The following is a 21,092-nucleotide window of genomic DNA, read 5'->3' on the forward strand; positions in this document are numbered from 1 at the left end:
TGTGTGAGGGGGAGGCTGGCATTGCCAGTGTGTCTGTGCCATGTATACATTGGAGGTTTGTTAGTGTGTGAGATGGGGACAGTTGTCACCGCCATTGTGCCTGTGCTGTGTAGAAAATTAGGGGGTTGGTAGTACAGTACAGTATGTGTATTTTGGTGATGGGAAGGGGTGGTATAAGTGTAAGGTTTGGCAGTATGCCTGAGCCATGGGTTTAGCAGTACAGCGTGTGCGGGGTAGCTGGTAATGCTTCCAATACCCTAGCTTCTGTAATGAACAATGAGTGTACTGTGATAAATGTAAAGTTATCTTATATTGTAGATTATAGATAAATATTGTGTTAGTGTCTTGTAGTGTAGTATGGTGTAGTGTTACCTTCTGATCCAGGCAGGTCGTACTGACATACACCCTTAAGGTTCCTGCAGGTCTTCATACAGGGGAAACCACATGGCTTGTAATGCCACTCACACTCCCCAGCAGTGTTATAGTAGTCACAGAACAGGGCTGAAAAAGAGAAGGTGTTTCAGGGAAAAGTGATTTCTTCAGTCCACATACAGATGCAATCAGACTCAATGTTCCCGGAGTGGCGTAAAGAAAAGCAAAATGCATCGGCTCCAAGGACAGTTAAAGCCGTGGCTGCCTGCAAGGGGGGGGGGGGGGTTAGTCCATTCTTGAGATAAAGAGCCCCAGGGCTTAAATGTTAAGGTTACATCTTAAAGGTGACGAGCTCATTATTTGTTGTCCAATTGGTGTGTTCAACCTTAGACATGTCAGAGCCTGTATCACTACACCCATCCCTCCCTACAGGTGACCACATCTGTATACCAGCATCGATCTCCTGTAATGTCTATGACTGACCCTTGCATCCCTGTACCCTTCCAACAATTATAAGGTGACACTCACGGCATATAGTTGGCGTTCTCCATTTGATACACACTCCAGCCTCACCGCAGGCCTGGGCATAAGATGCCACTGCTGTGCAGAAACATTCACAGTCTCCTCCAGCATCACAGGTGCAGGCATCACTAATGCAGGCTTCGTAATATGTAACAGGGTCCACCTGAGAGGGGAGAAAGTCATGCACCAAATAAATACAGGTTCAGAACAGTCAGCAGTATGGCTAGCCTCCACTCACACACAAAGACAGGCCTGCCTTTCATACATAGATACAGCATGGAAAAAGGCAATGACAGCCCCCGATACTCACACACTTAGGGGTTGCATTGTCTTTTACTCTCCAATGATTTATAGTGTAGGTGACAGGTGAGATCACAGCCTCACCTGAGAATGGCAAGGCAGGAAGGTTTTGCTGGTGATTATGCCACACTGCTTCTGTGCCCATGGCTTCCTGTATGGGTTGGCAAGACAGGGGTCCTTTCTGACAAGCACATCTGGGCACGTCGGGGATAATTTCCAGCTGTTGAAAAATTCCATCTCATTCTCCACAACAGACTGACTCCTGGTGGTAAAGTCATTGTTTGCATTCCCATCGTAGTTACCGCAGAGACCACAGACCTTGCCCTGCGTGGATAATGGAAAATGGAATAGAGAGAGGAGTGGAGGGGTCAGAGAGAGGCAGTGATAGAGAGAGAGCAAGAGAGAGGGGGGTACAAGAGAAAAGAAGAGGGAGATAAGGGAAATAGAGAGTGTAAGAAAGAGGAAGGTGCAGGTAAATGGAGAGATAGAGATAAGGATATAGAAAAAGAAAAGCAAGATATGGATAACGCAAGGAGGAGAGAGAGAGTGAGAGTGTGAGAGACAGTGAGAGAGAGAGAGTGAGAGACAGTGAGAGAGAGAGAGTGAGAGACAGTGAGAGAGATAGTGAGACAGTGAGAGAGAGAGTGAGACAGTGACAGTGAGAGAGACAGTGAGAGAGAGAGACAGAGAGAGACAGAGAGAGACAGAGAGAGAGAGAGAGAGAGAGAGAGACAGTGAGAGAGAAAGAGAGACAGTGAGAGAATAAAAGGGAAGAGTGCAACCGAGAGAAAAAAAATTGTAAAAGAGAAGCAGATGGGAAGAGAAAATATATATTCAATACGTTCATATTCACAAGAATTACAGTAAAGTTGCCACTTACTGTATGAAAAACGGAAAACTTATGGCACAATAAAACAGAAAGGTGTCCAATTCGAGAAAAATCCCCCCACTCCAAAGTGTTAAACTCACAAGATGTAATCTTTTTAGGAGAGCGCGGTTGTATGTATATGGTAGATGCAAAGGACCACTGCATACTCCTCCGTTTCTCTCCTGACTTTCCTCCTTATTATCCCCACTGATGGAACCCCAAAAAAGGAAAATAGCACAAATAGTATAATATTACTTTAATGCTCTAGAAAATGTTTAAAAGATAAGTGCTATTCAATCACAACGCGACAATAAGAACCAGCATTTAGCAAACAGAGCGAAGTACCGGACTGGTAATACTTCTGCGTCACGTGACTTTGGTCCTCTCATCTCGCGGTACTTTAACTTGGCTCCGTCCTCCTTCTCACGTCTTCGTAACAGCCTACGCGTTTTGCCTGGCTCTTCATTAGGGGTGGCCTGATGAAGTCCAGGTGAAATGGAGGAGAATCCAGGAGTCCTTTTCATCTATCATATTCACACAACCATGCTCTTATAAAAGATTCAAGCTTGTGAGCTTAACATGTTGGAGTGGGAGATTTCACATTGGATATTTTCTTTTCTTTTTTGCGCCATACTGTAGGTTTTTATTTGTTCCCATTTGGGTTTTCCACATGATTCTCTGGGTGAGGGTATAACTACCTTAGGCTGCAGGTATAGCATTTGAGATTTTTCACACCAGCACAAATCATTTCATTATGTTATTTGCATTGTATTGCATGTGTTGTATTGTGTGCATAATGTGTCACAAATTATATCAGTTGTATTGGGTTGCGCAGTTCTTAATTTGTTTATCAATTTCCCACTTATAAATGTTTTATTTCTACTATACACTATGTTGTGCATGAAGTATGCTCTGTGCTGGACACAGAACATATTGGGGTCTATTCTGGTAGCTCTGGAACTGCTTCTAAAGTGCACTTTAGGAGTGGTTTGGCATGCTTTGTTATTCTGTAAGCCCTTATCGCATGTCCAAACCGCGTCTAAACTGCTTATTTTTTTAGAAGCGTTTTCACTCTTGCTCAATCAGTTTGTCAAAAAAGCCTCCAACTCACATTTTTTGCCCACAACTGCTATTCCCGTAGCTCCGTTATGCAAACCGCTTCCAAAAACGCACATTGTTTTTCTAACACCACCTCAAAGGCAGCGAGATGGGTATTGCAAGTAACATCCAGAGACTGAAATATGGCTGAGAGAGAAAAATCCATAAGTCAGACTGGAGATGGAGTTAGCAGCACCTCTGGTCATTCCACTTCTAAACAAGTACAAACCAAGACGGTTTGGCTGTTAAACCGTGCAGTTTGTCACTTTTTCTAGACGTGGTTTAGAAGAAGCGGTTACCATTAGAGAATAGGGTTGTTCTTTAACATTTAATTTCACTAATTCTGAACGTGCCAAATGGTGCGGTTTGGCAATGACTACTTCAGAGCTACTAGAATAAGCCCCAATGACTAATAAGTATTTCTCCACAAAACACCTTACAGCCTATACATGTGAAAGGTCTGTAAGTAGCTATATTTACTAAGCTGTGCTGAAACGTATCTTATAGAGTAACATGACAATAAATATGGCCTGTAGCGATTTGAGAACAATCCCTTGATGCTAGTACTGGATCTCCAAACAGAGGCACAGCCTTCAAAGATCAGAGGGCTACACCACCTCATTAGACATGCAAAACACTCACAGAAGTTTGAGAAATGTAGTCATTTTGGACTTTTACTGCTTGCAAAATCATCATCATATTCTTAGAAGAATTCGCAACTCGTGCATTAGAAATGTTCAATACAAATTGCTGTCCTCTTAAAATTAATTTGAATTGCACTTACTGTAGAGCATGGCACTTAGTCAAAGTTTAACTATGGCATTTTTTCTTTTTAAACATTTTGGACTTTTATAGGGAATTTCAAGAAAACCGGAAGGGAATTTCTGCAAATACCAGAGCAAGCAAATCTTTCACAAAAATGCAACAATTTACATGTAAATGTGAACAGTTGCACCAACCAAACTACAAGAAATGTTCACGCCCTACTCATCATTTCCAAACAAGGTTACTCCTGTCTTGCACATTTGTCTGTCCAGCCCTTCTGTTCCCGTACATCAGACCATGGTGTCATTATCTTTTCACCTTAAAATCCGGGCTCAGCTTGATGAAGATGCTGGTCTTCTTGTCCCACATGAGCACCAGTCCATTCCCAGCTCTGATGACCAAGTAGATGCCCCTGTTTTGGACCTCATAGCGTATGGGGTTAGTTTCATTTCTCTTCACAACCTCAAACTTTGCATCGTCAAGGAGAAGCTCATAGCCCTGAGGAACCCAAAGAGGTTAAGCAGTGAGGCAGAGCAAATGACAACTGAAATCCATTACAAACAAAATATAAGGGAATGTGCTTGTAAATGTTCAGGGGTAGGCTGATACAAGCTAAATGTCTCTGAGAATAAGCAAAGAATGCAAAGCCTCTATACCTCTACAACGCCATGCCTCAGGGGATGGATTCAGGAAAACAGATGCCTACATTAGCTTCACCAAAGGGTGTTAAACTTTAGTACGCCTTAAGGTGCGCTAAAGTTAAGCACTTTTTAAGGTATTTGTGTGAAGGACTTTTACTTTAATGACTAAACAGCCAGAAAGTAAGCACAATAATACATAATACATTAGCTCTACAGTATGGCTACACCTCAAAGAGAAAGTATTAGACAAAGGGACCGAGTCTTGCACTACAGGTCTCAGACAATTGGCACATGGCTTCTCTACAGCTAAGTAGATCAAAAGATGAAAGGCAGAATACAGAACTTCTCAGCCATAGCGTTTAGGGGACAAAGAACCAATCATCACAATGGCTCGGGGAATTGTCAAAGCGGTGCAGAGCCTCAAGGACTAAATAGTGGGATTAGGATAAAGAGGAAAACAGCACACTCTTTCAATGCAGATCAAATTTTCATTATACTAAAGTACCACGGGGCATATTTATCATGGCACAATTGGTGCAATTCTGGCGGAAAAACCAGTGCACCAAATGTATCGAAGAAACAAATATCAATAGGACTTTATTCTTTGATACATACTGTATGGTGCAATTGTTTTGTCCCTTAACTGCTCCAATTTTTCCTTGATACATACTGTATGCCAACACTTGAACAAGTGACCACCGGGGGTCACTATAAGCCCTATAGACTGCACTCATAAGTTACAGTATCCATGTCAAACACTGTTTTAAATGGATAATGTGTAGAAGTGAATAGGACCAAAGGAAGGGTCCACCAACCCTATGACAGCAGACTCAAATGCAAATTAAAACCAGAAAATAACAACATTTTATTAAACTATTCATGACAAACCAACATACAAAAACACATAGGATATAAAATGTATATGTACAGTATATGTATATGTCCTACGGCTGTGACGTTTTTGGGCAGATAGTATGATTCCTATCAGAACTCATCCTTTAACATCTAGCCCCTAACAGCGATTGTTTTTGCACTAACTACTGACAGTATATTCCCTATACCTTATATACTCTAGGACATTAGTCCCTACAGTATATGAGCTGTGGTTAGATAGATACCAGCTCACCCCATTTTTCCAAGCGTCTCTCCCACCTGAGGATTTTATATCCTATGTGTTTTTGTATGTTGGTTTGTCATGAATAGTTTTAATAAAATGTTGTTATTTTCTGGTTTTAATTTGCTTTTGAGTCTGCTGTCATAGGGTTGGTGGACGCTTCCTTTGGTCCTATTCACTTCTACACATTATCCATTTAAAACAGTGTTTGACATGGATACTGTAACTTATGAGTGCAGTCTATAGGGCTTATAGTGACCCCCGGTGGTCACTTGTTCAAGTGTTGGCTATATTATTTTCCCTTTGCAAAAAGTTTTTTATTTATTCTGTACTATTAGGTGAGCGATCAGTCACTATGTGTATGTTACATACTGTATGCCCCATATGTATAGATGAATGATCCCATGGGGATCCCATGGGGAACATTCATCATGGAATCAAAGAAGGGATAGAAGTATAACAAGAAACATGACAGATTGGTACGGTAGACTCAGTACTTTTAAGTGTGATGTGCCCTTTTTAATCTTTTTTATTTTAATTGCAAACATTATATTTGTATAGATAACATTTATTCCCTGAAGAAGTAACCTAGTGTTACGAAACGCGTTGGATAAGAGGTGTCCATGCTCTTCTCCCCCCATCCTTTGTGATTCTGGACACTATTTGGACACTGTTTATTAGTCATTTGCCTGGCGAAATATCTCTCCCCGCTGCCTTACAACTCTGGATTGACACGCACGCTGTGCGTTCCATGAGAAGCATTGCGGAAGCGGAGGTGCGACTAGTGACGTCATCGCTGAGCGCCCAACGAGGAGTGGCGGCAAATGCTGCAGTGTTCAATGGATGCTGAATCCTACGGCGTCTTTACTTGCCTGTGAGCTGTATGCTGTGGGGCTCTCTCTGCAAGGGACTCGTCTACCTACCATCCCCTAACAGAGGACGCTGGAAGGGACTGATGAGGCGGCTGCTGACCCGGTGTATGCTGGGATCCATCTGAGGGTGTCGCACAGTGTCTTCTCCTGGTGTGGTAAACCTATATACCAACTGCTTGTTTATTCCCTACTTGATGTACGCAGAACTATTTATTTTTTAACCATAAAGTCACATTTTATACTTTAATACATTATGTGCGTTGTGCGCCTTGTTTTTTTGTTTTTTGTCTAACATTTATCAAACCTGGTTGATCTGTGCTACGTAGCTCTTTCTCACCTCTCTATATTGGGGCCATTTTCTCTGAGTATTGGGGCCGTTTCCTCTGATGAAGCCGAGCCACATTACATCTACCCTGGAGAGACTGCCACAGCCTATATAACACACTGCCTTTGAAATTCTTACATTTTGTAAGTAGGCCATCTATATGAGCCAAGAGTGGAGCTGACATTAGTCCATTCTGTATTACTCCTGCATTTAGATGTTCTGTGTTCTTGTTTTTTCCCCTTCATGCTCCCCCTGGATTTTGTGAATCTACTGCAACATGTTGGCACAAGTGAAGACAAGCCCCTGGGGGTTAACATTTACTATCATTCTGTATTTCACATTTATTTTTTATTTTTTATTTACTATATTTTATATGTGCATTTTATTGTATGTGCACCTGATATTAACTATATTAGAGTGTTTTATTCACTTCACTTTATTAATAGTGATCACCTGTTAAGTTGTTTTTGCGCCTAATATATCACTTTATACCGGTAATTTGCCAAATAGGAATAGTAACACCTCAACTAAAACGGAAAATTTCTCAAACACAAGGGAGTTCCCAGAGCAAAAAATAGGGACAAATGTTACAAAAATCCATATGAAATGTAGGGCAGATCGCTGCTCTCTAGTCAGTTACAGGAAGAGATATTTGGAGGAGCAGATCAGAAGGGTTTGGGTAAAGAATACGGGCCCTATTTACTAAGCAGTGCTATTCCAATCCAGGACACCGTCAAGTGTTGGTAGACACTTTAAATCCCATTTCATTATGAAATAGCATTCCTTAGTAAATATGGACTTATATGTTACTGTAAATATCCCATTAAAAGAGTCAGGAGGGCACACCTATCATAATGCAATTAACTTAACTGAATTTATTATAATACCTTTTGTTATAATAAATCCAGCTACATTCTTTGCATTATGATTGCTTATCTGGCCTGGGGTTGTGCTTCCATTATTTAGGAGCACCCTGGTTCTCAAGTATTTTTGTTTATTGTTCTTTGCAGTTTTATTTTGTGTGCATTACCCTATATACATATTTTCACTTGTAGGGGTACGTTATGAAGAATGGAGTGGAGTGGCTCAGTGAGTAAAGACACTGACTCTGTAAACAGTGACAATGCTGAGTTTGAATCCTTGTAACCTTGGGTAAGTCACTTTATCTCCTTGTGCCCCAGACACCAAAAACATAGATTGTAAGCTCCACGGGGCAGGGACTGTCAGTAATAATCATATGTGCTGCGCACCGCGCACTGTACTGTAATTGTGAAGCGCTTTGAGTCGCATTGGGACAAAAGCGCTATATGAAATAAAGTTATTTATTTATGCAGCCATTATTTCAATTAGTTTTTTTCTATGTAACCCTCCCTGCCCGGCTTCTAGGGAGATTACATCGGTGTGTTATGTATGTATATGCTGCATGGGTTACCTTGACTGAGGAGCTGGATCCAGGCGGTTGGGCGATATGGTAGTAAGGTTGTGGAATAATTGGCGCCATTAACTTTTGTCATACAACAGTCTTTTATTCGCGTCCCCCAGGCACGGAGACTGCACACCACACTTTAAACGTTCTAATGTTTCTTTATTTGTATGTATGCCTGTACGCATGTCTTTATTTATATAGCGCCATTAATGTACATAACGCTTCACAGTAGTAATACACGGGACAATCATATAAATAACAAATAATACAAATAACAGATCATGGGAATAAGTGCTTCAGACATAAAAATTAACATTTAGCAAGAGGAGTCCCTGCTCCGAAGAGCTTACAATCTAATTGGTAGGTAGGAAGGACGTACAGAGACAGTAGGAGGGCGTTCTGGTAAGTGCGTCTGCAGGGGGCCAAGCTTTATGTATCAGGTGTATAGTATTATCCACAGCGCTACTCATCTGCTTCATTAAGCAGGTGTTTTTTTACGGTGGGTCTTAAAGGTGGATAGAGAGGGTGCTAGACGGGTGTTGAGGGGAAGGGCATTCTAGAGGTGCGGGGCATTCTGTGAGAAAGGTTTAAGGCGGGAGAGGGATTTAGATACAAAGGGGGTAGAAAGAAGACATCCTTGAGCAGAACACAAGAGTCGGGATGGTGCATAGTGAGAAATTAGGGCTGAGATGTAAGGAGGAGCAGAAGAATGTAAAGCTTTAAAAGTGAGGAGGAGAATTGAGTGTGAGATGCGAGATTTGATAGGAAGCCAGGAGAGGGATTTCAGTAGGGGAGACGCTGAGATAGATTTAAGAAAGAGTAGAGTGATTCTGGCAGCAGCGTTTAGGATAGATTGTAGGGGAGACAGGTGAGAGGCAGGAAGGCCGGACAGCAGGAGGTTACAGTCATCGAGGCAGGAGAGAATGAGGGCTTGTGTCAGAGTTTTAGCAGTCGAGCAAGAGAGGAAAGGGCGAATCTTTGTGATATTGTGGAGGAAAAAGCAACAGGTTTTAGATACGTTTTGAATGTGAGAGGAGAAAGTGAGAGAGGAGTAGAGTGTGACCCCTTTCTTTATTGTTATCGATGCTTTATGTGCTTCCATGAACACCCACTTTTAACTTTCAGAGGGATGTATATCTCTTAGTTGCTTAACTGTTCTGAGACCCGGGCCCCCCTATTTCTTCTGTTTGAGATACCTCTGTGGTGTGCCATTGATTATATAGGACTCCCTTAAACTTCTTCTGGGATCCTGACTTAGAGGGTACTATCCCTATCAACAACATAATAAACAAGGGGGCCTGGTCTGTGCTATTACTTTATAAACATGAATTATCTACTCTCCTCGAGGCTCCTGTACTCTTGTCCTCCTGGAACCTGCCTTCTCGAACTTTCCCCTCTCCTTATGTACTCTTTGATGTCATGATCCCATGGCAACAGTGTGTGGCCTGATACACGCTAACCATACTAATAACCCTTTATAAGAGGGAGTGAGGGGGGTCATGAGTTTGAACAAAATGTGTTTGGTGCATATTATTTCATTTGTATAGTTGCATGTAATTAAAGTGTTTTTAAACAATATTGTAAATACTTTTTAAGCCCAGTAATTTGTTTTATGTATTAAAAACTGACATGGGATCCGGTACCTGGCACCCTAAGACCTGTAAAATTTGCTAAACAAGAGTATGTCACCATGTTGACTACATGGCCATGGGATGGGTAGAAGGAATGGTTTCTGAGATGCAGAGCCTGTCGTCTGTAAAACTGGGTGACTTAGTAGATTGGTGCAAAGCTTTTGAATCTGTTACCTCTAGGTCTGTGTTATCATGGATTTACATACATTGCACTCACCCCCAAAAAGATCTTGATGTCTTTGGAGCAGGCAGTACCTGTGGTCCCACATGGGATGTTCTCTGTGATGACTCGAAAGGTGCTGCCACCCTGGCCACCGTGATCCTGGAAATACAGAGGACCACTGAGTACAATGGGGCTAAGCACAGTTGTTGTGTCTCAGCATGATAGAGGTAGGCAGGTAGGCAGTGCAATTGCTCATTTAAAAATATTATATCCGTACCTGGGCCAGTGTGTATTCACAGTCCCCACTGAAGCCATAATGTTTTCCATCAAAAGTGATATAATGCCCATTCCCATAAACAGCACATGTCCCCAGACAGGCCTTGTGGGTACAGTGCCAACGCCTGGCCATACAGGTGCTATGAGAGAAAAGAGTGACATAATGACACATAGGAGAGACACAGAGCTCTGTCCCTTCCACTGCAGAGTGACCCAGGCAAAAGGGGCCTATGACCCATCAAGTCTAACTCAGTGACACACATATATGGCATGGTGACACAGCGACATATTCAAGGGAACTTGTGACTTATTAAATATGTTCCTCACACTGCATTGTGACACAGTGACATACCGTAGCGAGGGATTATTTTAGTTCATCAGGTCTGTTCCTTCTTTCCAACAGCATCCACTCCGAGGGCCTTTGAGGACTTACCAGGTGTTACAACCAACTGCAATGTTCTCTCCCGGAAGGTAAGTAGCCTCATTATGAATACATGGACACTCCTGCTCAAAGATGCAGCTGCCTCTTCCATCTGACACCAGCCCTTGAGGACAGATGCAGCCTGAAACACACTGAGAGCTGTACTGTGAAGACAGAAAGATAGAGTGTGAGTTCAAAGCAATGTGACTAACCCATCACAGGAACTGAAGGAGCATCAGGGTCGCAGATACTTACACAGTCCATGTCCAGCGTGTGACAGCTCTTCTGGCACTCCGCACCTTTAGTGCCCACTGTTACATTGGTACAGTCAAAGTAGACCATTGGAGGAGAGCAAGCTGAGAAGAGAACAGGAGGGGGAAATACAAGTAGTAAATAGGAGGTGTGAAGGAGAGAGACAAAAAGAGGGCAGCTAGAGGGAGTGTCAGAGCTGCAATAGCAGAGGATACTGTTGACACAGTGAAAAATCTGTGTGCAGAGTGAGAGGAGTCAGGAGTCAGAGAGGAATGTAATGACAAAGCCAAATGTGTATTGGGGATGGCAGTCAGTAATGAAGTATCAGGGAACACAGGTATGTGTATGTGTGAATTCAGTACTGGAACAGTAGTACTGAAGGTAGTATGGCAGGATGGAGGTGGAGTGACAGAGCTGTGTATGGACAGTATTGGAGTAACAGAGGCTGCTGAAGTGAAGGACGGAGGCAGGATAACAGAGATGTGCGTGGTCAGCACTGGAATAGGAGGGTTTTCAGGATGACATGAATAAGATACAGCGAGTGTTGGAATGAGGGTTTACCTGGATTTTCAATGATGCCCCCCACGCAGCTCAGCTGACCTAGGTTACAGATGCTGCAAGCAGAAACCAAAAGGTATGTATCAAACTGATTGACCCTTGACTGTTCCTCTTAAGGATCCCCTGGTGCATTTCCAACATGAAATATACCAACTCCATCCAGTGCCAGAGGAACCAGCAATGCATTGGGAACTCTGGCACTGAAATCCAAAACATTGCATGTCCTCTCTGTAACTGTCCTATACTTCTGTATGTGCCATATGTTTCAATGTCACTGTCTCTTTTCTCTATCTCTGCTTTGCTGTCTCTTTTCTTCATATAACAATTACAGTCCTTTTTCTATGCCATTGTCCCCTGCCCCATCTTCTACCTCTCACTGTGATGGTCCACTTTCTGTCTCCTACCTGTCTTCTCACCCTACATCCGTTTGCATAAAAGAGGTGTTACCAACTGCAGAGAGATCCCCTTGTAATCCCTCACAATTTCCTCCTGGGTGCTTCCCCTTACTGCACCCTGATAAATCCTTACCACATAAGTCCATTCTCCTGAAACATCTCCCCAGACTCCATGGCAATGCCTTTATAGTAGCATGGGCATGAACTGGGCATGACGCAGGTCCCACTGTCGTCCATATAGAATCCTTCTATGCATACACAGCCATCCACAGGGACAAACTCAATGCCACAGGTCACATCTGTCTCACTCCGGGCTCGGCAAGTGGGCTGACACCGAGTCACACTGTAACTGTACGTCTGGGATTTCTCGCAGCTCTCTGTGTATTTTTCTTAGAGGTACAAGGGAAATAAGGTAATAATCATACACTATGTTTTATACTACAGAGTGTGTGCAAAGATGCACTAAATAATGACATGTCAGTGGAGGTGCGGTTTATGGATTTAATTCCATTCTTAACTATTAAAGGTAATTTTAACTGCTAGTTTTACATAGCCCTTTACAGAGACATTTTGCAGGCACAAGTCCCTGCCCGTGTCGCTTACAATCTATGTTTTTGGTGCCTGGGACACAGGGAGATAAAGTGACTTGCCCAAGGTCACAAGGAGCCGACACCGGCAATTGAACCAGGTTCCCCTGCTTCAAACTCAGTGCCAGTCAGTGTCTTTACTCACTGAGCCGCTCCTTCTCCCTCCATATCCACTCTCTGTATTCATTTGAATCGATCTGATCTCTTCCCCAGCACAATCAAGATTTTTTTTTGTTTGTTTGACAGCATATTGATGAGTGGCCCCAGAGAGAGTGAATGTAAGTGGCTGGAACTGAACTTACAAGCTTGTGCATTCAACACTACAGTACTATGATACTTGTGGAGTGCGTTGGGTCAAGATCTGGGTGTACTTGGAAGGCAGTGAAGGAGAGGTACTGTAAGTAAAGTGGAAGTGATCCACTAATGAGGTGACTTCAGTACTCACTGCAGACAGTTGCTCTCCAGCCTAAGAGAGCGATTCCTTTTTTGGCACAGGCGTAGACGTAAGACGAGAGAGCAGCACACATGCAGTCCTCACTGTCCTTACAGCTACATGTGGCAAACAAACATTTCTAAAGACACATAAAAAGACATCTTAGTTATAATGCTACTGGGGGCCCATTTTTCAAGATCGTTTAGCTACAAAGCTTTTAATTCATCCAGTTACTCTATTTTGTAATGCATTGCATTATTATTTATACAACACCAATGTGTATGAAGAGCGTTACTATCTAATTGCTATTATATTTTGCACCACAACAAAGTAAAAGTGTTAGACTTAAAAAGCTCTGGATCATTTGACTTGTATACAGTAAGTGCTATTTTGCAGAACAGCGTGGTCTTTGGCAAAGGTATTATATCCAATCACTGTATCATTTTCCAGTACAGCAAGTATATATTGAGGGGGCTAGAAGATTATAAAAATACTCAGTACTATTAAGTTTGGCACAATATTCCTTTTTTTTGTCTCAATCTTCTTTTATTGAGCATATTTAAGTACAATTGTAACAGTGATAGCGACATAATATAATGCACAGAAATGAAGACATATCTTATCACCAGTTTCCCCATTTGGGTGTTTTCCGGGATCGCACCCCTCTTTGTCCGAGTTTTTGGGGCGACTGGTCTAGTCTTATTTAGTTAAGTTAAACAATTGTGGTCATCCATAGTCTTTTTCTTTTTTATGTTTGATTCTCTTTTGGCTGAGTGGGGGGAAAGGGAGGGTGTGGAGACAAGCAAGAAGGGGGGGGGATCATTTTTAAGGAGGCTGAAAGTATATGTAGATGTTAAGTTGCATTACACGGTGTAACATCCTCTTTTGCAGGGGGTTGGAAGTGTAGGGATAGGACTAGAAATGCATAATTGGGGTAATTTACAGTATATAACCATGTCATATGCAAACAGAACAAATGATAATTAGATACTGGTTGTATATGCATTACCGAGTGGTAGACAAGTGGATTCACCAGGCTGTGACATTGAGCAAAAGGTCCTGCTGGGTCAGTAAGAAGAGCACACCAGTGCTGGGCATATCTCTCTGTAGAGAATGGAAGAAGGTTCAGAATACAGCCAAAAGAGTCAAGACCAATGACAATCAGATGAAGCGAGATAGATGCAGTAACAGATGTGTGTTATTTGTGGCTCCCGCAATAGAAAAAGATGGGAGCCATGACTATTTGGTCCTCCCACCTCAGGGTGTCCCTAAATGATTCTGACAAAGAAAAGAGACCTTACCCAGTAAATCTGCCCCACTCACTGCAACATAACAGTGCGACAAAAAGGCAGAAGGGATATCAAATCATTGACGTGTAACAGTGTTTCCCCAGCGCCTCCATCTGCCGCAGGCCCTAGGTATATGGAGGCTATCTCTTATGGTAGAAATAATCCCTCTCCTTCCCGAGTAAGATCACCCACCAGGCAGGAGGTATATGAAATAGGAACGGCTTTATTCTGTTCAGTACAGTGCAGTTACAGCAGGCCTCTGCCCTATGTAGACTCTGGTGGTCTATCCAGCTGTAGGACGGTCCCTGGTCATCCACTACGGGTCAAGCTCTTCCCTGCCCCTCTAGCAGACTCAGAGGAAAGTTCCAGACTCTCTCCCCCTGTGGGGAAGAGGAAGAGAAGGCCCAATGCCCAGGCACTCTGCTGTGTGACCTGCCTCTCTCAAATGGGGAAAGGCACTACTGAATTTGGATGGCAATCCCCCTTAAGTACAGTCAGGAGGAGGGCACCAGGGCTGACCCATGATTGTGTATACTCAGGCATGGTTCCACCTCCTCCCCCTGTCACTCAAGGGTACTGCAGTGAGTGGGTAAACCCCATGATTTAGTAACTGGCAGGCCTACTCTTACCAGGGCTTACTGCAACTGAGAGCAGACTGGTAGCCAAGAACCAGTCGTGGCTACAGACGTATGTTCCATTGTAGGATATTAACAAGAGATCTATTAATCATTATTATATACTTTTCCCTTCTATGGCATAATTAAAGAGTGAAACAGAGACAGAAGAGACCAACAGATCACAGTGCCTGTATGTATGTCTTCCATTGCCACACTAAGTATATTCTCTCGTCCACAGGGAGTGACAAGGGGCTAATGGCCCATCCCATCTCAAGGTGACAATCAACACATTAAAATCTCACTATTTATGATTGAGACTCCATCATAATTTCAGAAGTGGATATATTTTATTATATTACGATAGAAAATGGAAGTTCAAGAGATTTCACCCATTGGCAAAATGAATCTCCCTGAAAAAACATGTTCAGATACTGTATTTTTCAGCATGTTGACAATGTAATGGAACGGCCTTGTAGCACATGGATTCAGATAATCCAGGGATGGGAAAGGGGAAAAAGGGAGGGGTAGGGGATGCTCCCGCATCAGCAGGTAAGTGAGTAATTAGTAGTATGTCAGGCAAAATGCCGGTGCAAAAGAGGAAAAATATATAACTGAAAAAAAGAGAGAAAAAGATGCTCCTTGAATGCACTCGGATAAGCCAGTGATTGATGATAATGAGTGTATTTAAAAACCTTTTAATCACAAGAGAAGGTTTAAAACAGGATTGTATAGAGGGGCATGGTATATATAATCCAAGGCCAGCCCCTAATAGGCAAACCAAACAAAATCGTCCGCACTTGAGAGGAGATGTGAGTATAACAACACCTTAATGTGGAACTGTGTCGCTCAGACAATCCCCATTACTATAATACCAGAATAGACGGCCCATAAGCCATATGGAAATCCTTTTATCAATAATTCAATGAACCTAAAATGGTATAGGTCATTGAAGCTAAGTCTGGAAGGGTGATTATCTTACACCGAATGGACAGATGGTATATATCTGGATGATGTCCCTAGTCCACTTAAGCGGTGTGTACAACAAATAAACAAAACATGGTGAAAACAATAACAACGCAACAAAGATGATCATCATAAAAATGGAAACTCAACCACCATATGCATGTAGTAGTGGGATGCGTAGCTGAATAGTGTATAAGCTCTGTAAAGGGCAAGCACAAAGTGTGCTAACGGAAACGCCCTGAGGCACGGTTCGAAGACCGTATCCAGTTATAGCCTCATGCATGTAGTAGTGGGATGCGTAGCTGAATAGTGTGTGAGCTCTTATGAGGGCAAGCACAAAGTGTGCTAACGGAAAACGCCCTGAGGCACGGTTCAAAGACCGTATCCAGTTATAGCCTCTGTGTACTGATTGATGTTTAATGCAGAGATCAAAATCACAGGTAGCCTCTCTAGAGTCCGGTAATAAACACTAATCAGACCTAATAATTATAAGTTACTGATAGGTTCACGGGGTAAGGAACAGCCTGACTCATAAATCATATTGAGTCTCCCTCTAAGCAGGTAAATATCATATATAGATTGCTAGGGCTGATCATGGTCAGTGACCAGTACCCCTGATTACACCTCCCTCCCTTATGTGCATATATTATGCTGGTGACCTGAATGGTAGCTATGGTAAAAATGGAAACATAGCAAACATAATGATGCACAATATAATATCAGGACATAAAAGTGTCTCAGGTCCTAATAGAGGTGCTACTTAGCTCATGGGTGCATATAGAAGCCATTACACCATCGTAGGTAGAAGGGAACGGCTACAGGATACCATGGGAGGGGTGTTCCGGTCTCGAGGCAGCAGCTACAGCCGCGGAGGCGCCATCTTGGATGCGGTGACGTCACCACGCTCGTAGTCACCTGACGCACGTTTCGCGCGGGATCGCGCTTTCTCAAAGGTACGTGCACGCTCTTGGAGTGCACTTTAAGTAGCTAGTGGTTGCCACAGCGACCGCTGGGGGCGTCTCCCCTTCGTCGCTCGCTTGCCTGAACTGCTGCACTGTCTGCTACACAGCCGGCTCTGAATTAGTGAATCATGTCAAGACCTCCACGTATCTGGGGGTATTGTTAACCCTGGTGGTTCACCATGGAGCAGTCCAAGGTATTTGAGTATCCTGTGTGCTATGTGGATACTGCGGATGCAGGTAAACATGCGTCCCTATAAGGTTGTGTCATAATGTAGTTCACCTTAAAGTGGCAGTCTCATATATATACACAGTAGCTATATCCTTGCCCCAAAAGAGTGTAAGGGGGTCCAATACCCTTCGTTAGAGCACAGTGTGACAGTTTGGGACACGGGGTAGACTAGCAGAAGGAAGGAAAGGAGGTAGGTGGTACTCCTTAAAGTGGCTATGCCACATAGGTACACTAGCTACACGTTTGCCACAGTAAAGTGTTATAGGGGGTCCAGTATCCCTAGTTAAGACACATTATGATGGCTTGGGGTATGTAGTAGGGGGTAAAAGAGAATAAAGGAAATGAGGTAAGTGGCCCCATCCCCGACTGAAGTTGCAGAAAAAGTTCTGCCTGCTGGTAATTACAATTGGAATCATGGGTATCATAAGGAGGGTAGAGATTAGCACAGGGGAAGCGAGTGGTCAAGATGCATACAGAAATACCACCCATCTCAGAGGGCAAGAACATAGATAGGATAGCACCGGATACACTGTTGGATGGTATTGAGCACACTCGTGGGTGTGTGTGAGAGGTAGGGAAGGGTAGGTAAAGCACAGAGACATCAAATAAACGGGGAGAAGAGAAATTCCTCGTTTAGTCCCCTAGGGACTAAGGTGCCCAAAGTATAAATCCAACGAGATTCCCGTCGTAGGATCTCGTTGTCCCAGTCCCCTCCTCTACTGTGATTGGATACGGCCTCAATACCTACAAATTGAATAACTGAGGATAGTCCTTGATGTTGATTGTGTACGTGGTTAGCAACAGGGGTATCCCGATGATTACGGATGTCCCCTAGATGCTCAAGCACTCTGTGCCTCAGCTGTCTTTTTGTTTTTCCAATGTATTTTTTCTTGCAGACACAGATAATCTGATAGACCACGCCCACAGTTCTACAATTAATAAACTGACGGATGTTGAAACTACGTGTGTCATTCCAGTTATTAAAAGTCTTTGTGGAGGAACAAGAGGTGCATGCAGTGCATTTGTGACATTTAAAGAAGCCATTTGATCTGTTGGCAAGCCACGTCCCTGTAGTTGGTCTCTGATAGTGGCTATGTACCAACAGATCACGTAGACTGCTGGCTCTCCTGCTTACAATGGTCGCCCTCTCATTCAGGACCTCTCTCAGATCCACATCCTCACGTAATACATGCCAGTGTGTGTTCATAATGTTGGTAATTTCTGGCCATTGGTTGTTGAACGTACCAATGAAGCGTATCACTTGTTTTTCGATAGGTGATGTGGCTTTGTCATCCAGCAATGTATTTCTGTCTGTGTGCCTAGCTCGTTGATACGCTCTCTTAATAACCCTATTGCTGTATCCCCTTTCCATGAATCTTTGTTTCATGGCTGATGACTGGGTTTCAAAGTCCTCGTTAGAGGAACAGTTCCTCCTCAGGCGTAAAAACTGGCCAGTTGGTATCCCCTTTAGCAGATGTTTTGGGTGATGGCTATCTGCTCTGAGGAGGCTGTTCGTAGCCGTGGACTTCCTATGGAGGGATGTGGCCAGTGTCCCATGTGTGGTTTTAGAGATCATAAGATCAAGGAATGTAAGGCTCACCCCGTCAACTTCCGATGTTAATCTAAGGTTCAGGGGATTGGTGTTCAGCTCGCCAATGAACGCATCGAGGTGCGTTCTAGTGCCCTGCCATAGGACAAAGATATCGTCGATATACCTAATCCACAACAGTATGTGTGAGGTATACCGACGATAACGTTCCTGGAAAACCACCTCCGCCTCCCACCAGCCCAGATAGAGATTGGCATAGGTGGGGGCGCAGGTGGTCCCCATGGCGGTCCCACGGAGTTGATGATATAGTTTGCCATCAAAGGTGAACACGTTATGTGTCAAAATAAACCTTAAAAGGTCAAGGACTAGTGTGTTATGGTCACTGTATTCAATTGTCCTTTTGCCCAGGTAGTATTCCACAGCCTGGATGCCCCTCTCATGTATAATTGAAGTGTATAGAGATTAGACATCCAGGCTGACAAAAAACGTGCCCTCCTTTATTGTGACCCCCTTTAGTTTATTAAGGGCATCCTTGGTGTCCCTTAGGTATGAGGGCAATGTAACCACAAAGGGACGGAGTACCTTGTCGACGTAGACACTGCATTGTTCAGTAAGATTTGAGATACCTGAGACAATGGGGCGTCCGGGTGGTGCTGTTAAGTTTTTATGTATCTTAGGGAGGGAATAGAAAGTGGCCATCCTTGGATACTTATTAAGGAGCGCCATACTTTCTTGTTTGGATAGTGACTTAGTGTGAATACCTGAATCTAAGATAAGTTTCAGGTCACTCATATAGTTATTGGTGGGGTCTGATTTCAAGATAGCATAACAATCGCGGTCGGATAGTAAGCGCAAATTCTCTTTTACATAATCAGTGGTGTTTAATACCACGATATTCCCCCCCTTATCTGAGGGTTTAATCGTGATTGCGGTATTTTGTTTTAATTCCCGCAGAGATGATCTCTCCTGATCATTAAGATTGGTACGAGAGGGCCTAGGTTGGAGTTGTTCAATATCTGATGTAACTAGGCCAATAAAGGTGGCGACATTATGGCATGTCTCTAGTCCCGGAGTAAATTTAGACTTTGGTCTCATTGTAGTGAAGGGACCTTCCCCCACAGGTCTAAGGGATTCCTCCTCTAATGCTGCTAAGGTGTTAATGGCCTCTAAATATTGGTCATCAAAGTCCTCCTGACCCGCTGCTCTAAGTTGCTGCTGTGCCCGTCTCTTAAAGAATTTGTGCAGTAGTAATTTACGGCCGAATAAGTATGTATCTTTGATACAGTCAAATCTGGAGAAGTCCTCAGTGGGGGAGAATGAAAGTCCCTTTTGCAGGACAGACATTTGGCCCTCACTGAGAGCTATATCAGACAAGTTCACCACTTGGCTAAAGTCATTGGTGGCATTCATAATCGTCGGCGACGAAATCGTCGTTTTTGTCCCCCCCTGTACCCCCAGGTGTCTCTGTCGCGTAATCCACCCCATCTTGCCTCTTCTGGTCTTCCTCGGTCGGGGGGTGGTGGGTAACAGGGGGTCCTGATCTAAAAAACCTACCTTCGGAGTGTCAACTATACCCTGGTCTCGTCTTCCCCCACCGTCACTCTCCTCATTGGAGGTATCCCAATCGGTGGATGACTCTGGGTGGCGGAAGCGGACTTTTTTATTCTCCTTTTTCTGTTTATAGATTTTCCCCTCCTTAAAATCTTTAGTGTCACGAATATACTTGCGCTGCTTTCTTTCTTTCAGCTCGCGCGTAAACCTAGTTATGGTTTCTTCTAATTTATTCTCTAGGCTGATGAATTCAGGGTTACCCCGCCATTTTTCCGCATCGTTACCGGAACCACCTACCTCCTTTCCTTCCATCTGCTAGTCTACCCCGTGTCCCAAACTGTCACACTGTGCTCTAACGAAGGGTATTGGACCCCCTTACACTCTTTTGGGGCAAGGATATAGCTACTGTGTATATATATGAGACTGCCACTTTAAGGTGAACTACATTATGACACAACCTTATAGGGACGCATGTTTACCTGCATCCGCAGTATCCACATAGCACACAGGATACTCAAATACCTTGGACTGCTCCATGGTGAACCACCAGGGTTAACAATACCCCCAGATACGTGGAGGTCTTGACATGATTCACTAATTCAGAGCCGGCTGTGTAGCAGACAGTGCAGCAGTTCAGGCAAGCGAGCGACGAAGGGGAGACACGCCCCCAGCGGTCGCTGTGGCAACCACTAGCTACTTAAAGTGCACTCCAAGAGCGTGCACGTACCTTTGAGAAAGCGCGATCCCGCGCGAAACGTGCGTCAGGTGACTACGAGCGTGGTGACGTCACCGCATCCAAGATGGCGCCTCCGCGGCTGTAGCTGCTGCCTCGAGACCGGAACACCCCTCCCATGGTATCCTGTAGCCGTTCCCTTCTACCTACGATGGTGTAATGGCTTCTATATGCACCCAT

General features: G+C 43.7%; 1 protein-coding gene across 3 annotated transcripts in view; it reads right to left on the bottom strand.

The window, feature by feature from the left end:
• LOC142463951 (mucin-5B-like) overlaps positions 1-21,092 on the bottom strand; it is a 50,974-nt gene that overhangs the window by 12,698 nt on the left and 17,184 nt on the right. For all 3 annotated transcript variants that reach the window (XM_075566861.1, XM_075566862.1, XM_075566863.1), the window contains 12 exons: positions 14,029-14,123; positions 13,032-13,158; positions 12,133-12,388; positions 11,608-11,660; positions 11,050-11,150; positions 10,807-10,958; positions 10,375-10,513; positions 10,152-10,256; positions 4,244-4,423; positions 1,279-1,518; positions 901-1,057; positions 373-501 (listed from right to left, as the gene is read on the bottom strand). In XM_075566861.1, coding sequence (XP_075422976.1) covers positions 373-501; positions 901-1,057; positions 1,279-1,518; positions 4,244-4,423; positions 10,152-10,256; positions 10,375-10,513; positions 10,807-10,958; positions 11,050-11,150; positions 11,608-11,660; positions 12,133-12,388; positions 13,032-13,158; positions 14,029-14,123 — 1,734 coding nt within the window. The remainder of the gene's footprint in view (positions 1-372; positions 502-900; positions 1,058-1,278; positions 1,519-4,243; positions 4,424-10,151; positions 10,257-10,374; positions 10,514-10,806; positions 10,959-11,049; positions 11,151-11,607; positions 11,661-12,132; positions 12,389-13,031; positions 13,159-14,028; positions 14,124-21,092) is intronic.

Source organism: Ascaphus truei, chromosome 12 (genome assembly GCF_040206685.1).
Source record: "Ascaphus truei isolate aAscTru1 chromosome 12, aAscTru1.hap1, whole genome shotgun sequence".
Classification (NCBI taxonomy): domain Eukaryota; kingdom Metazoa; phylum Chordata; class Amphibia; order Anura; family Ascaphidae; genus Ascaphus; species Ascaphus truei.